Source organism: Macaca mulatta, chromosome 1, assembly GCF_049350105.2.
Source record: "Macaca mulatta isolate MMU2019108-1 chromosome 1, T2T-MMU8v2.0, whole genome shotgun sequence".
Classification (NCBI taxonomy): domain Eukaryota; kingdom Metazoa; phylum Chordata; class Mammalia; order Primates; family Cercopithecidae; genus Macaca; species Macaca mulatta.
Genome location: NC_133406.1, coordinates 222,609,651 through 222,624,923, shown reverse-complemented (window position 1 = coordinate 222,624,923; position 15,273 = coordinate 222,609,651). Strand labels below are relative to the sequence as shown.

General features: G+C 49.5%; 1 protein-coding gene across 3 annotated transcripts in view; it reads left to right on the top strand.

The window, feature by feature from the left end:
• IGSF21 (immunoglobin superfamily member 21) overlaps positions 1-14,395 on the top strand; it is a 271,522-nt gene extending 257,127 nt beyond the window's left edge. The window contains exons 6-10 of one of the 3 annotated variants that reach the window (XM_015125791.3): positions 1,436-1,673; positions 12,222-12,307; positions 12,717-12,909; positions 13,296-13,334; positions 14,166-14,395. In XM_015125791.3, the coding sequence (XP_014981277.2) occupies positions 1,436-1,673; positions 12,222-12,307; positions 12,717-12,909; positions 13,296-13,334; positions 14,166-14,236 (627 nt within the window). In that variant the 3' untranslated portion in view covers positions 14,237-14,395. 3 annotated transcript variants of the gene reach the window in all.
• The last annotated feature ends 878 nt before the right edge of the window (positions 14,396-15,273 follow it).

The window sequence follows — 15,273 nt, the reverse complement described above, 5'->3', positions numbered from 1 at the left end:
AACAGAAAGTCCTTTCCTGAAAGGCACAAAGAAAGGCTTTTCACAGTCCAGGGGCTGTAGGAAGACCCCCCTCCTACCCATCCTGTCTGCCTGCCCTGACATTTGCGACATGGCAATAAAATATTCAGATATAAACATGCAAAAGAACCTCATCTCCCCAAATCCCAGGCATCTTATGTTTGCCTGAGACATCAGAACTTTAAAGAAATTCTTTTGATATAAATTACAAACCTGCATTTAAAGCACTTTTCAAAAAGAAAAAGGAAAAGAAGAAAATAAATGGGGGAAAAAAAAAACCCCAACGCAGGCTATCATGTGCATAAGAGACTCTTCATTGACGTTACAAACTCTGACAAAAATCCCACATTTCATACCCCCCATCCCCTCCCACCTGCTTCACCCCCCTGCAGCCCCTCCCCCTGCACACTTTCCTTTCGCTCCCCTACCTGTGTCCCAGAGAGCTGCATCCTACTTTTCCCTCTCCTGGCCCCCTATCAATATATTTATCTGATTTATTAAAAATACATCTAATCCCCACAGGCCTCTGGGTACATGTACCAAAATAAAAAGACAGCAAATTAAATTAAATGCCGCCTCGCAAAACTTGAGCTCCCATTAGCAGAGAAAGCGAGGAGATGTTTGCTCTCACCTCCTCCCCACACCTAGCTTCCTCCCACACATGCACCTGTTTTCTGCCTTCCATCTCCAAAATACACACGCACACAGACTCTTTCTTTCCTCGTCCTCTCCCAACTTCTCAATCTCTGGTGCCTTCCATTTTTCCCTCATCCCCATGCCCTCCCCGAGTGGTGCCCTTGGACCCCAGGTGGTTGCCATGGTGTAGGCCAAGGTCCCCATTTCCCACGTGGTTCCACTGACACATCCAACGGCCCCATGAAGCAGGTGTCTTGTTCTTCTCTTGACAAGTGAGGAAACTGAGGCTCAAAAAACCTCACCAGGTGGTAAATGATGGGATTGGGCTAAGCCTCTGCCCCAAGGGCCTGCATGTGTTCCCATTATACCACACTGGCTCATAGTTCTTGGCGGTGTTGGAGGGAAAGGAGCGGGGTGTGGGTGACTGTCTAGACTGCTATGCTCTGGAAGAACTGGCATCCTGTGCCCAGTTCATCGGAGAGCCCACTGGGAGGTTGAAGTTAGTAGCACAAAATCTTTTTCCACACCCTCCTTGCAATGGCAGGTTTATTTCAAACGAGATGGGGAACCAATCGACGCAGTACCCCTATCAGAGCCACCAGCTGCGAGCTCCGGCCCCCTCCAGGACAGCAGGCCCTTCCGCAGCCTTCTGCACCGTGACCTGGATGACACCAAGATGCAGAAGTCACTGTCCCTCCTGGATGCCGAGAACCGGGGTGGGCGACCCTACACGGAGCGCCCCTCCCATGGCCTGACCCCAGATCCCAACATCCTCCTCCAGCCAACCACAGAGAACATACCAGAGACGGTCGTGAGCCGTGAGTTCCCCCGCTGGGTCCACAGCGCCGAGCCCACCTACTTCCTGCGCCACAGCCGCACCCCGAGCAGCGACGGCACTGTGGAAGTACGCGCCCTGCTCACCTGGACCCTCAACCCACAGATTGACAACGAGGCCCTCTTCAGCTGCGAGGTCAAGCACCCAGCACTGTCGATGCCCATGCAGGCAGAGGTCACGCTGGGTAAGGCTTGGTGGGGGCCCTTCTGTAGAGCCCTTGCAGACCTGGGTGTGGTGAGAGCCTTGGAATAGGGTTCCCGGGCTGTGGACACCTATGGAGAGGGGGAGGAGATGGAGCAAACTGGAAATGGAGCAAACTGGAGCGCAAAGGGTAGAGTTAGGGTTCTTAGCGGGGTTTGCTGAGCTGGATTGGAGAAGATCCTTGGTCATGTGTGGGGAGGTACCCACAGGCCAAGGTAGTTTGCTGGGTTGAGCCAAGAACATGAGAGGTCAGAGGAGTTTGCTAGACAGGGTCGGGGACACAGGAGATCAGGGGAGGTCAGAGGAATTGCTTCAAAGCCAGTTTAATTTGATATAAATTACAAACCATTTAAAGCACTTTTCAATTAGGATTAGGTCCGGAACTTGAGCGGTCTGGGAGGTCTTCTGGAAGGATCAGAAACAAGAGACTGAGGAGATTTGCTGGGTTGCGTCAGGAACACGAGAAGTTGGGGAAGAACAAGGGAGTTGCTGGGCTGGGTCAGCAACATAAGAGGTCAGGGAGTTTGCACAGCCCGGATAAAAAAGATGGAAAGTCAGAAAAATCTGCTGGATTGGTGTTAAAAACAGGGGAGGTTTTCTAGGTCAAAAATGGAACCAGGAAGTTTGCTGGGTAGATAAAGAATACACAAGAGTCGGGTTTCTTCAGGAAGGGTTGCTGAGTCAAGTCAGAAGCATAGAAGGTCAGTGTGAAGACCAGGGGAGGCCAAGATTTTTCCAGTCAGCCTCAGGAGCACAAGAGATCAGGGGACATTTGTCGGGTCAAGGAGAGGAACCTCGAGGTCACGGCCTGCTCAGGGAAGTTTTCTATATCACAGGTGGGAACAAGGGAGGTGACAGGGAGATTTTCTGGGTTGCACATGAGCCCAGTGAGCTCAGAGGACAGTTGCTGCATAAGGGTTGTGAACCTGGGAGGTTGCAGGCTTGCTGGATCAGGTTTTGGAATTCTGAAAATCATAGGAAGCTTTGGCAGGTTGGGGTCAGGAACACATAGGACATGGAAGGTATCGCTCTGGCTTACACTTTTAAGTACAATGAAAGCCCTGTCATCTGTGGGTATGTGGGAGGCAGGCAAAGAGGACACTGGGTGCCCAGAGCTAGCTCAGCCCAAGAGCCCAATCCCTGTCCATGATCTGCTCCTCTCCCCACAGAGCACCAACCCAGGGATCCCCAAAGCACAAAGAACTCACTCCCTTCCCCTTATACTTCTCCTCCCCGCTGACTCAGGGCAGGGAAGGGGGAGATGTGGAATCTTCACTGCTGGAAATAGACAAGACTCTGGTTGTTTGTATGGACTGGGTGGGTGAGGGCAGGGGATGGGCACGATGACCTGTACTTGTCCTTTCACCTATGTCCTTTGAACCTTGATCCACAGCCCCCAGCAGCTCCTCCCTAAGCCCGAGATGCCTGGGCTTGTACTCCAAAACTCCTGTAGTGTTCGGGGGCTGCCTGGCGCAGTCCACAGCCACTAACCCAGGCCACTCATGACCAAGGACTGAGAGTGGTGACTGACGAGCACTGGGACTGCAGCTTGTGTCAGGTGTTCCAGAGGGCTTCTGTTTTAGCTGGACCACCAGAAAACCCAACATCTCCTCAGTATCAAATACCAAAGAAAAGGATTTCTTGTACAGACAGTATGTACTATGTGCTAGGAACATCTGCAAGGATTCTCATCCAATCCTCATAAGCACAAGTTGGCCATGTAGTCCCATTTTGCAGATGAGCAAAACTGAGGCTCAAGTTGGTAGAGTCCCTTGCCAAGTCGTTAACTTTGTATATAGCAGCGTTGAAATTTCAAGCCAGGTTTATTGGTGCCTTCTTCACTCACTACCATGCCAACCACTGAACTCAACAATTCCAGGACTGGTTGTCTTGGCTGGTTATGGGACTGGTTCCCTGAAGACCCATTACAATGGCCCTTTGACTTTTTTTCTCTCTCTCTCTTTTTTATTTTTATTTATTTATTTATTTTTATTTTTTTGACAGAGTCTAGCTCTGTCGCACCCAGGCTGGAGTGCAGTGGGTGATCTTGGCTCACTGCAACTTCAGCCTCCCAGGTTCAAGTGATTCTCCCGCCTCGGTCTCTCAAGTAGCTGGGATTACAGGTGCCCACCACCACATCCAGATAATTTTTTTTTTTGTATTTTTAATAGAGATGGGGTTTCGCCATATTTGCCAGGCTGGTCTCAAACTCCCAACCTCAGGTAATCCACCTGCCTCGGCCTCCCGAAGTGCTGGGATTACAGGCGTGAGCCACCGCACCCAGCAGTCCTTTGATTTTCACAGGCCACCTGCCCATACAGAAACTAACAATAAAGGCTAACATCTACTGAGCAGCTACTATATGCCATAGACTGTGGCTTCTCTTATATTAACCCAGTGAGGTAGGCACCATTATTATCCCATATCACAGAGGAGGAAGCTGAGGCTCAGGGAGTTTAAGATACCCAAGGTGAGTGGGGGAGAATTCAAAGGCTCCAGAGGCTGCTCTAAGCCTCTCACCCTGCCTCCTCACGGCATCCCTCTGTCACAGGTGCCCACCTCCTGGGTACTCTTTGTTCATCATTCCATAAAGATATCACTGGGGCCAGTTCCATTTTTGACCTAGGCACTGGGCCAGGCACAGTGGCTCACGCCTGTAATCCTAACACTTTGGGAGACTGAGGCGGATGGATCACGAGGTCAGGAGTTCAAGACTAGACTGACTAACATGGTGAAACCCCATCTCTACTAAAAAAAAAAAAATACAAAAATTAGCCAGGCATGGTGGTGCTTACCTATAATCCCAGCTACTCAGGAGGCTGAGACAGGAGAATCACTTCGTCTCAAAAAAAAAAAAAAAAAAAAAAAAAAAAAAAAAAAAGAAAAGAAAAAACGAAGATATTACAAGCGTCACTTAAGGCCAGGTCCTGTGCTAGGTGCTGAGGTCTTCTCAATCCAGGGTCTGCTCCAACCCCTCTCTTGGTCCTCCCACCTTGCCAGCCCTTCACCCCTCTCTCTGGATGCTCCATCCTTCCATGGCCTCTTCCTCCCCCAACAGAGCAGCCTCCACTCTTCACCTGGTTGCTTCTTTTATGAAAGACCCCTCCTGCCCCTCTTGTGGAAGCTCTGGCTTCCAGCGGGGTGGCATCCTTGCCCCACCCCACCAAGAATAAGGACGAGAAAGACGAAAGGCCAGATACAGACTTCAAGTCAGCCGGTGAAAAATGAGCTTGTAGCTGACATCTCCTAGTGATGGGAGGGGGTGTGCCCCTGCTGGCCTGTGTGACCCTTACCAACAGCACCCCAAACCACATTAAAGCACTTGCCTGCTCTGTCCTGGATCCCAGGCCCTCCCTTAACTGGAGTGGCCTCTATGGGCACCCCCGCTCGCCATCATCAGAACAAGGGAAAGAAGGGCTCACTCATAAACAGTGGGCCTGGACAGGCAGGTCTGTGCACACTGGGGGATTTGGGGCATGGGGGACTCAGCAGGGCCACCAAGATGAAGGGCCCTAATTGGGTGGGTGAGTAAAGAGACACCTGGGCTGACTTCCTAGTCTCCCTTGACTGCTGAGTGAGAACTCAGACTTCTTAATGTCTCTGAGTCTCAGTTTTCTGACCTGATGAAGGGGGAGAATAGTAACTGCACAAATATTTTGAGCACCTGCTCAGAGCCAGGCTCTCTGCAAGATGCTTTCCTCATCAGGTCTCCTTTAAGCCTGCAGTGAACCTGTGAGGCCGCTGAGAAATGCTATAATATTATTCCCATCTGACAGGTGAGGGACTCAGGCTTAGAGTAACCTTTCTTAGGTCAGCCAGTCAAGGTTGTCTGGCCCCAGAACCCACGTTCTTAACCACTGTGCTCTATAGCCCACCTGTCAGGGTTGTGGTGAGGTGTCACTGAGCCAGGGGGTGTGACCAGTAGAGAGTGCCATGAGCCAAAGGGTCGTGAGTGTATGCACCTTGCACCATCAGGGCACCCTGCACTCTGGGTGAGACAGTGGGATGGATGAGATGACCTCAGAGCACAAAATCCAATCATTCAACAAGGATTTTGAAGATCAGGCCAACAAGGGTGGGGCGTGTCTCCCTGCAATGAACCTTCACTCCTGCTCTTCCCTCGCAGGGATGCCCTCCCCAGCTCAAATGCCACCCCTCCAGGAAGACTTCTCTGACCCTCCCCCAACCCTTCGAGCTGTTTGTGCCTCTTCTGAGTTCTTGTCTCACCAGATTTGTACCTTTATTGTGATCTAGACCAGAGATGCCTGAGTGTCCTGGCACCCATCTCACTAAATGGCAACCATGTTCTTCCCATTGATCAAACCAGAAACCTTGCAGCCACCCACCTTTTCCAGTCTTTCCTCTATCCCACATGCAAACCGTCATTAAGTCCTGGCAGCTCGACTTCAGAATATATCCCAAATCTGCCACTCCTCACGGTGTCCTCTCCGAATACCCAACCCAAGCAGCATCAGTTCAAGCCTGAGTTATTAGAGTAGCCTTCAAACTACAAGTCGCTCTGCTTCTACTTTTGCACTATCCTATTTCCCACCCTGATTGATCTACTTAAAATATAAATCAGATCATGACACCCACCCAAAACCTTCCTGTGGTAGACAAACAGTTTGATAAAACAGGATACAGTCCAGAAATAGACCCACATACATAGAGTTCATTGATTTTTGCCAAAGACCCCCAAGGCCATTCAATCAGGAAAGAGAAGTTCTCTTAACAAATGACCCTGAAACAAATGAATAGGCATAAGGAAAAATTGAACCTGGACCCCTACCTCGCACACACACAAAAATTAATTTGAAATGAATCATAGATTTAACCATAAAAGTCAGCATCATGAAGCCTCTAAAACAAAACATAGACTTTGTGATATTGGTGTAGCAAGGATTTCTTAAAGTGGTCACAAAAAAACTAAATAAAAACTAAATGATAAATTGAAAATTGGTAAATTAGATTTAATCAAAAATTAAATCTTCTGCTCTTACAAAGACATCCTTGAGAAAAATGAAAGGCAAACTATAGAATAAGAGAAAATACTCTCAATACGTATATCTGACAGAGCATTTGTAACCAGAATATATAAAGAACTATGACAAATCAATAATGTAAGACAACCCAATTTTTTAAAAAAGAAAATATACAAATGGCTAATAAACATGTAAAAACGTACACTACATTATTAGTTACTAAAGAAATGAAGTTTCTAACCTCAATGAGATACCATTTCACATCCATTAGACTGGCTAAAATTTAAAAAACTGACAATACCAGATGTTGACAAGAATGCAGAACAATCAGAATTCTCATGCTTTGCTGGTTGGAGTATAAAATGGTACTACTACTTTGAAAACCTGGCAGTTTCTTACAAAGATAAAAATATTTCTGCTCTTATGACCCAACAATTTCACTCCTAGGTATTTACCTGAGAGAAATGAAAACATATGTCCACAGAAGCTTTATTCATGACAACAGCAACAATGACAGAACTATAAATAATCTAAATGTCCATAATTAGAAAAATGAATACACAAACTTGTAGTATCTTCATATAACAAAATACTTTTTATAAATACAAATGAATGAACTCATGATACCTGCATTAGCATGGATGGAGCTCAAAAACATGTTGATCAGCCTGGGCATGGTGGCTCACACCTGCAATCTCAGAACTTTGGGAGGCTGAGGCAGGTGGATCACTTTAAGCCAGGAGTTTGAGACGAGCCTGGCCAACATGGTGAAACCTTGGCTCTACTGAAAATACAAAAATTAGCTGGATATGGCAGCTCATGCCTGTAGGCCCAACTACTTGGGAGGCTAAGGCAGGAGAATGCCTTGAACCTGGGAGGCAGAGGTTGCAGTGAGCCAAGATCATGCCACTGCACTCCAGCCTAGGCAATAGAGTGAGACTCTGTCTAAAAAAAAAAAAACAAAACTGTTGATCAAAAGTCAGATGACAGAGTACTCACTGTGTGAGTCCATTTATATGAAATTCTAGAACAAAAAAGAAATCTCCATTGATAGAAACGGGAACAGTGTTGACCTACGAAGAATGGAAATTGACTGGAAGGAGGCCTCTGCTCGAGGCCTCTACTTAAAGGATCCTTCCTTGAACACTCTATCTAAAGCAGCCTCTTCCTCCTGGTTCCTTCAACCCCTTCTCTTGCTTTGTTTTCTTACATAACTCATTTCCACCTGCAAGTATATTCTATATTTGCTTATTGTCTGAATCGCCCACAAGCTAGGAATTGAGATTTGGTTTTAGATGTAATGGCAGTCAGGTGAACTGGCTTAAATAATTCATTCTTCATATATTTCTTAACTCTGATAAAATTTACCTATTGGGAAATTCAGGTCCTTCAGTGCACAATTTAACAAATTTTAATAAATGTGAATGCCGGTGTAACCACCATCCCAGTCAAACTCTGGGCATTCCTGTCACCCACTAGAATTTAAATGGCACATGGGCAGAGTCTTTATCTGCCTAGTTCACAGAGTACAGGGCTCAGAACAACCCCTAACATAGTTCTTAATAAACAACTGTTTAACAATTAATTAATTAATGCTTTTCTAGGTTGTTGAGAAGATTAAGTAAGGCAGTGCATACAAAGTGCTTATAGTGACAGGCAGAGCAAATATTCAGGAAATATAAGCTACTGTTATTATTCATCATGGTGTCCCCAACAGTGATCCTGGATAGTGACCACCACAAATTAGGTGTACGGTAAAGAATTAGATGGATAGAGCAAATGAATAAATGGATGGGTAAGCAAATTGGTAGGTTTATAGGTAGGTGTGTGGATGGATTGGTGGATGTTTGAATAGATGAATGAATAAAATGAATGCCTGGATGGATGGAAGGATGGATGGATGGATGGATGTTTTGATGGATGGATGGATATTTGGATGGATGTTTGGAGGGATGGATGAATGGATGGATGTTTGGATGGATGGAAGGATGGATGGATGGATGGATGTTTGATGGGTGGATGGATGGATGGATGAGTGTTTAGATGGATGAATGTTTGGATGGATGGATGAATGGATGTTTGGATAGATGTTTGGAGGGATGGATGAATAGATGGATGTTTGGATGGATGGATATTTGGATGGATGGATGGATGGATGGATGGATGATTGGGTGAATGGGTGAGTGATTGTCTTAGAAAACACCCAGAATTCCTGGGGGAAAGCTAGAGGAGCTTTTCCTTGAGATTCCATAGTACTATCCTTGCATCAGGATGCTCAGGAGAGGTAAGGAAGGCAACTTATATGTCCAGGATCTTTTTCATTCCCTGAGCAGATAAATATCACTTTACATTTCACACTGCAGTCTTATCTCCCTCCTCCATTGTCATTTTCAGAGTGTTTCCTCAAGCAGGGTGGTAGCCTATTCTCCCCATTTGCGGGTTAGAAAACTGAGGCCCAACAAGTTGAAATGACTCATCCAAGTCATGCAGCCAGAAAGTAGAGGGCTGGGCATCAATCCTGGGTCTCTGGACTCCTACTCTTTCTCTATGTCCAGGGGTTGACAGGCAGAAAAGTCCAGAGACTAAGAGCATTCCTTTCGGGCACTCTCAGCCACTGTGGTCAGAAGCAGGCAAGTGGGGCCAGGTTTCGACTGTCTGGAGCTGCTAATGGGCCAGGCTCTGAGTGTCAGGAGCCTGAGGTTGGAAGGAGTGGGGAGGCTGACAGCAGCTGGCTTGGCTTCCGGAAGCAACATCTTAACGCAGCAGTGAAGGAGGGAGTCAGGGACCATCTGCTACAAAGGCACTTGTCTGGTGGCAGCTGCCAGGATAGAGCTTGAAAGCAGCGAGGGAGGACCAGATCCCTCCTCTTCCCACCCTCTGTGCCCCTCAGGATCAGATGCACACAGGAGCCCAGGAGCCGGGGTGCCCTGGGTGCAAGAAGGCACCCATCTCTGCCTCACCTCTGCCCCTGGGCTCTGAGCCTCCCTCTGAAGCTGTATGTGCCATCACGTCTTGTAACTGATACTTCCTATAGTGTGACCTTGGATAAGTCACTGTCCCCCTGGAGGGCCGGTTCTATGACCTGCACAATGGGTTTTGTGGTAACTTGCCTCATAAGTACCAGAATGGTGTGACCATCCTAAAATGGAGTCTAGCGCATGCTTGATACCTGAGAAAGGTTGGTTCCCTCTTCCCTTAGAACCAGCAGGCCCAGGCCCAGGCCTGAAGGAGTAAGGCAGGCCCTTTAGAAAGCAGGGCAGTGAGGAATCTAACCTAGAAGGGAAAGCTGTCTGCCGGGTCCTCCACGGCTCCAGCCTTCTCCAGGACCGGGATGCCCTTCCGCGCCCTCTCCTGGCTGCAGCCAACAATGCCACCCTAGCAGCACTTAGAGCCGCCAAGATTACCCAGGGTCAGACTGCCCTAGACCTGGTTTCTCATCTGCAAATCGACGTCTACAGCACTTGAGAGTTCATTTTAAAACCCAGAAACTTACTTGGGCTCCCTGAGCCTTCATTTCCTTACGACGACAATCTCAAAGGCTGGAAGGCTAAATGAGATTATGCATATGGCACTTCATAGGTCCTGGCTCTTAGGACACGCTAAACAAATGTTAGCCATCAAACCTGCCACCGCCTGATGTTCCTAATGGCCCCACGTGTTAGGCAAGGGGTATCATTGTTCCCATGGGGCACTTGGGAAAGCGAGGGGGAGCCACTCATCCAAGGGCACACAGAACAGATTAGAACTCAGCTCGCAGGTCTCCCAGGCCAGTGGCCCTTCCACCTGACTGACTGACAGATGCAGCTGCAGAACCAGCCCTTCCCTTCCCAGCGATTCCCCCACTCCGTGGTGCAAGCCCTGCTCTTCCCATGGATCCTTCCCTAGACCCATGTGGCATTTCAGATGTCTTGCTCATGGTTTAATTAATAATCCTTTGATTTCATTCTCAGAGAATGAAGTTGGCAGTGCCTGGGAGACCACCCACATCTGCCAACTGCTCTGATTTCTGTTCTGAGAGCTTTGAGTCAGAAAGAGAGGTTTGGGGACCAGCAAGGAAAGGTGGGGGTGATCCCAGGGCAGCCCCAGGGCCTCAGGACAAACCTTTTCCACCCTTAGAAGATGTTTACACAGAGTAGCACAAAGCATAGAGTACCAAACAAAACCCTCACCCCTTCCTCCGGCCCTGGAAGCTCTATGGGATCTGTCTCCCAACCCCCTTCCCTCCCTGACCTGCCTCTGTCCCATGCCCTGGTTGTTCCCTGTGCCTGGAATATGCCTCACGGGGTTCACAGCTCAGCTTAAATGTCACCTCCTTGGAAGAGGCATCCTGACCACTATCTGAGGATGTCACCCACCAACTCTGAGCCCCTCCCCTGGGTCTAGTGATCTGCATGGAGCATGGTCACTCTCATCCTGTTTTGCATATGTGCTTGTTTGCTTACAAACTCTCACCCCTACTGAAGTGGGAGCTCCGAGTCAGCAGGCACTGGGTCTTGTTCACCACCATATCCTCTGCTCTGCTCCAAATGGCTGGCTCCCTAATTATTGTTGAGTGAGTGAGTGAATGAATGAATCTGGGGAAAAGAGTGCTGGCGAGAAGGTCAGGAAACATGGGTAACTGGTTCTGTGAGTGACCTTGGATAAGCCTCTACATTATCCATTGAGCTCTGTTTCTCAGCTGAAATGAAGGGAACAGACCCAATGATCCCAAGTGTCTCCTCCATCCCTGATATTCTCAGGCATTGTTCAGAGGATAGCCCTGCCCTTGGGCATCTTGGCTTTCAAGTTCAGTGATATAAAGGGACTGAATAAGAGCTGATACAAGGAAGTGAGGAAGAGAGGCAGTGAGGCTGGGCACAAGGAAGGAGGTCGTCTTCCCACACTGTGTCCATCCCTACCCAGAGGTTCTAGAAAAATCCCACTGGGAAGATTAACCTGTTAGAAACAGCACTGAATCAGGAGGAGGAGACCCGCACCTTGATCTTGGCTCTCATCAAGGTGTGACCTTTTACAAATCACTTCATGACTCTCTGAGGCCCAGTTAACTCAACTGGACAATGGGGCTGATGACACCAGAAATGCACCTCCCAAGGGGGTAGCATGGGTGGGAGTTGGGGGTACCTCAAGTCTGGCTGCTGGCACAGGCTGCTCCCCATCAGCAGCCTAGTAGCACCTGCCCCAGGTAAGTTTCCCTCCCTGATCCCACCGTCCACTGGGCCTTTCTGATCTTGTCCCTCATGGTACTGGCTTGTACTTCTCGGTTGTTTGTCTTTCTCCCCTACTGGTGTGTGAACCACCCAAGGGCGGGAATTGTGTCCTATATAGACCCTTGACTCCCCAGGTCCTAGAGAGCATCTGATTCATTGCATGGGCTTAGGGAATATGTCTGAATGAATGCAGGTGTGAATGAATGAATGAATGAGCACACTGAGCTTCTAACAGAAGCAGCTGATCCCAAGGATGTTGATCACTAGACTAGAACTTTCTCTTCCATGTACCCTGTCCCTCCTTTCCTTACTCTCTCTGACCTGGCCTTTCTCTCTCTACAGTTGCCCCGAAAGGACCCAAAATTGTGATGACGCCTAGCAGAGCCCGGGTCGGGGACACAGTGAGGATTCTGGTCCATGGGTTTCAGGTCAGCCTCTCTCTGAGCATCTGGGAGGGTGGTGAGGGGGAGGTAGAGGTATCGATCCAGCACCAGCATTCCTGGCGGTCCTCTCTAACACCCTTCCCTTGATCCCCAGCCACATCCAGTGGGTTTCAGTTTCCCAATGTGTAATTGGGAGAATCGGTTCCCATGGGGAATGGCAAAGAGGTACATACATGTTTCACTCCTCCATCTAGAACTCAGAGTGAACCTAGCTCTTCAACGAGACATTCTCTTCAGTCCCAGACTCCCTCTCCTCCTGGAGTTCAGGGCAGCCACTCCCAACCCATCAGATGAGAATGCTGTGCCAGCCCTGGCCGGGCATGCCCATGACCCCTTGCTGCTCTGGCAGAATGGGCCCTCCTGTGACCCAACTCTCCCCTGCTCTGGCCAACAGAACGAAGTCTTCCCGGAGCCCATGTTCACCTGGACGCGGGTTGGGAGCCGCCTCCTGGATGGCAGTGCTGAGTTCGACGGGAAGGAGCTGGTGCTGGAGCGGGTTCCTGCTGAGCTCAATGGCTCTATGTATCGCTGCACTGCCCAGAACCCACTGGGCTCCACCGACACGCACACCCGGCTCATCGTGTTTGGTATGGAGCACTCAGCTGGGGACTGGGAGAACAACCACAGGGACGAGTCCTGGCTGGGAGGTATCCCCAGGAGGAGGAAGCAACAGGGGCCCAAATCCCCTAAATTTGCCCTGGGAGGGGGCCCCACTGGGAGGCAGGGTCGTTCGGTGGTTACAACTATAAATAAGCTTCGGACTCAGAAATAACCTTAGGCAAACTGCTTAACCTCTCTCACTTCCTCCATCTGCAAAAGGGGGCTGATACTATCCAGCTCCCCTGGAGGTTGTGTGGCTGCACTGAGACACTGCATGTGATACCTCACAGCAGGTGCTGGGTAAAGGGCCACTCCTTCCCTGAGCTCTGAATGCCATCCACTCTTTGGTTCTCTTTCTGTTTCTTTCCAACAGAAAATCCAAATATCCCAAGAGGAACGGAGGACTCCAATGGTAAGTCTCCACCCTCAGGATTTTTTGCTTGAAAGAGGGTGGCTTTTGAGGCACCAGAAAGCTCTGGTTCCCCACACTTCCCATGTGCATACCCTTGCCACTCCCTGACCCCTCAGGCACATCATTGCCCTCTAGTAGGGCAGAGTCAGAGTCCAAAGTGGGCAGAGGTAGGGATTGAGGCAATCAAGGGGGACTCAGCCTGCCAAAGCAGCCAGCTGAGATTTCTGGGGCCAACTGTGCCCCATCTCACCATCCATGGCATGTCTGGCCCTCTTAGCTCAGAGCTCGGTCTCACTGTCCATGGCATCTCTAGCTCTCTTAGCTCAGAGCCCGGCTGCTCTGACCTCAGAAGGGTGTGTCCAACGTCGACCGTGGGGCTGCGTTCTGAGACTCTGAACCACTCCATAGGGTGGTTGGGAGCATCGACGGATGTCTCAGTGCAGGCCCTTTATACTGTCCTCCCTGGGCTGCCCCCACCCCCCAACCTGCTCTAGCCTGAGCACCACCCCAAGGGGCCCAGACACTGCTCCCAGGCCTGCCACACCCCCTCCCTACATGGAGCCAATCTCACAGTTCACAATGGAGGCTCCCACTGTTGGTCCTCACTGCACCATCTTCATGGCTTCTAGGAAGTCTGACCACAGCCCAGCAAGCCTAGGGGTAGGGGAGGGGATCATGGACAGTTAGGTAGCCAGGTGGCAGAGCTGGTCTTCAAACCCAGTTTGTCCTGATGCTGAAATCCAGCATCTTTGCTGGGGACCTGGAGGTTCTACTGTTCTGGAACAGGGTTGGGTCTGCAGGCTCTGACCCTTTTCCTGCCTCCCGGCACAGGTTCCATTGGCCCCACTGGCGCCCGGCTCACCTTGGTGCTCGCCCTGACAGTGATTCTGGAGCTGACGTGAAGGCACCCACCCAGGCCACTCCATTGGGCACTGACATCTCCGCGGCCGGTTTTCATTTCTTTTCTAAACTATTTCCAGTCTTGTTCTTAGTCTCTCTTTCCGTCTGTGTCTTGGCTTCTTCAGTCGGTTTAACTAAAACAAACAGAACAATTTTCCCCACCTCGGTTTGTGGCTCTGCATTCTTTATCTGCTCAGTAGCAGCAACCGGGCCCCTCCTCCTGGCATTCAGTACTGGGACAGGCACTGAGAAGGGAAGGGCAAGGGAGATGGAAGGCATGCTCTTCCCAGATGAACAGGGGACATGGGGCTCACTATTTCACTCAAGTCCTAGCATCCAGGTGTGGAATGTGGCCAGAGACTTGAGAAATCCAAATTCCTCCGGGCTAAGTGTAATAGTCAGCTGTTGCCACAATAATGCTGCATAACAAACCAACTCAAACCTCAATGGCATGCAACAAGAAGCATTTGTAATTATGTTCATGTTCAGGTTGAAGTGGTTCAGCTGATCTAATCTGGGCTCAGCTGGGCAGTTCTGCTTCAGACAGCAGGTCAACTGGGCTGGATTCCAAGCTGTGGGTTGGGTTCGTGCCTCCTCCATGGGTTGGTTGGTGTCATGGGTGTTTGTTTGGGGCCCACACTAAAGGGGAAGTGACTACCTGACATTTGATCCTCTTATGGTACATCACCAAAGCTCAAGAAGAAGCTCAAACCATTCAAGCACGTTTAAGGCCTCTGCCTGTGTCATGCCCATGAACACTCCTTTAGCCAAAGCAAGTCACATGGCCAAGGCTGACATCAGTCAAGGTCACATGTATGTCAGTGGTAGAGGTTTCTCAGAACTTTCTACTCAACCACTACAAACTCATCAGGACATTCAGCTATTAACTCAGAGAGAAAGGCCAAGAATCTTTGGAGAGGGGTGGGGCTGGCCCCTCTGAGCCATGGTCAAGACTTGGCATTCACCAAGAAGAGCCCATGGAAGATTGTGAGCAGTCTGTTTAGGATAGGCCCTGCTGCAGTAACATATTGAGCCCAGA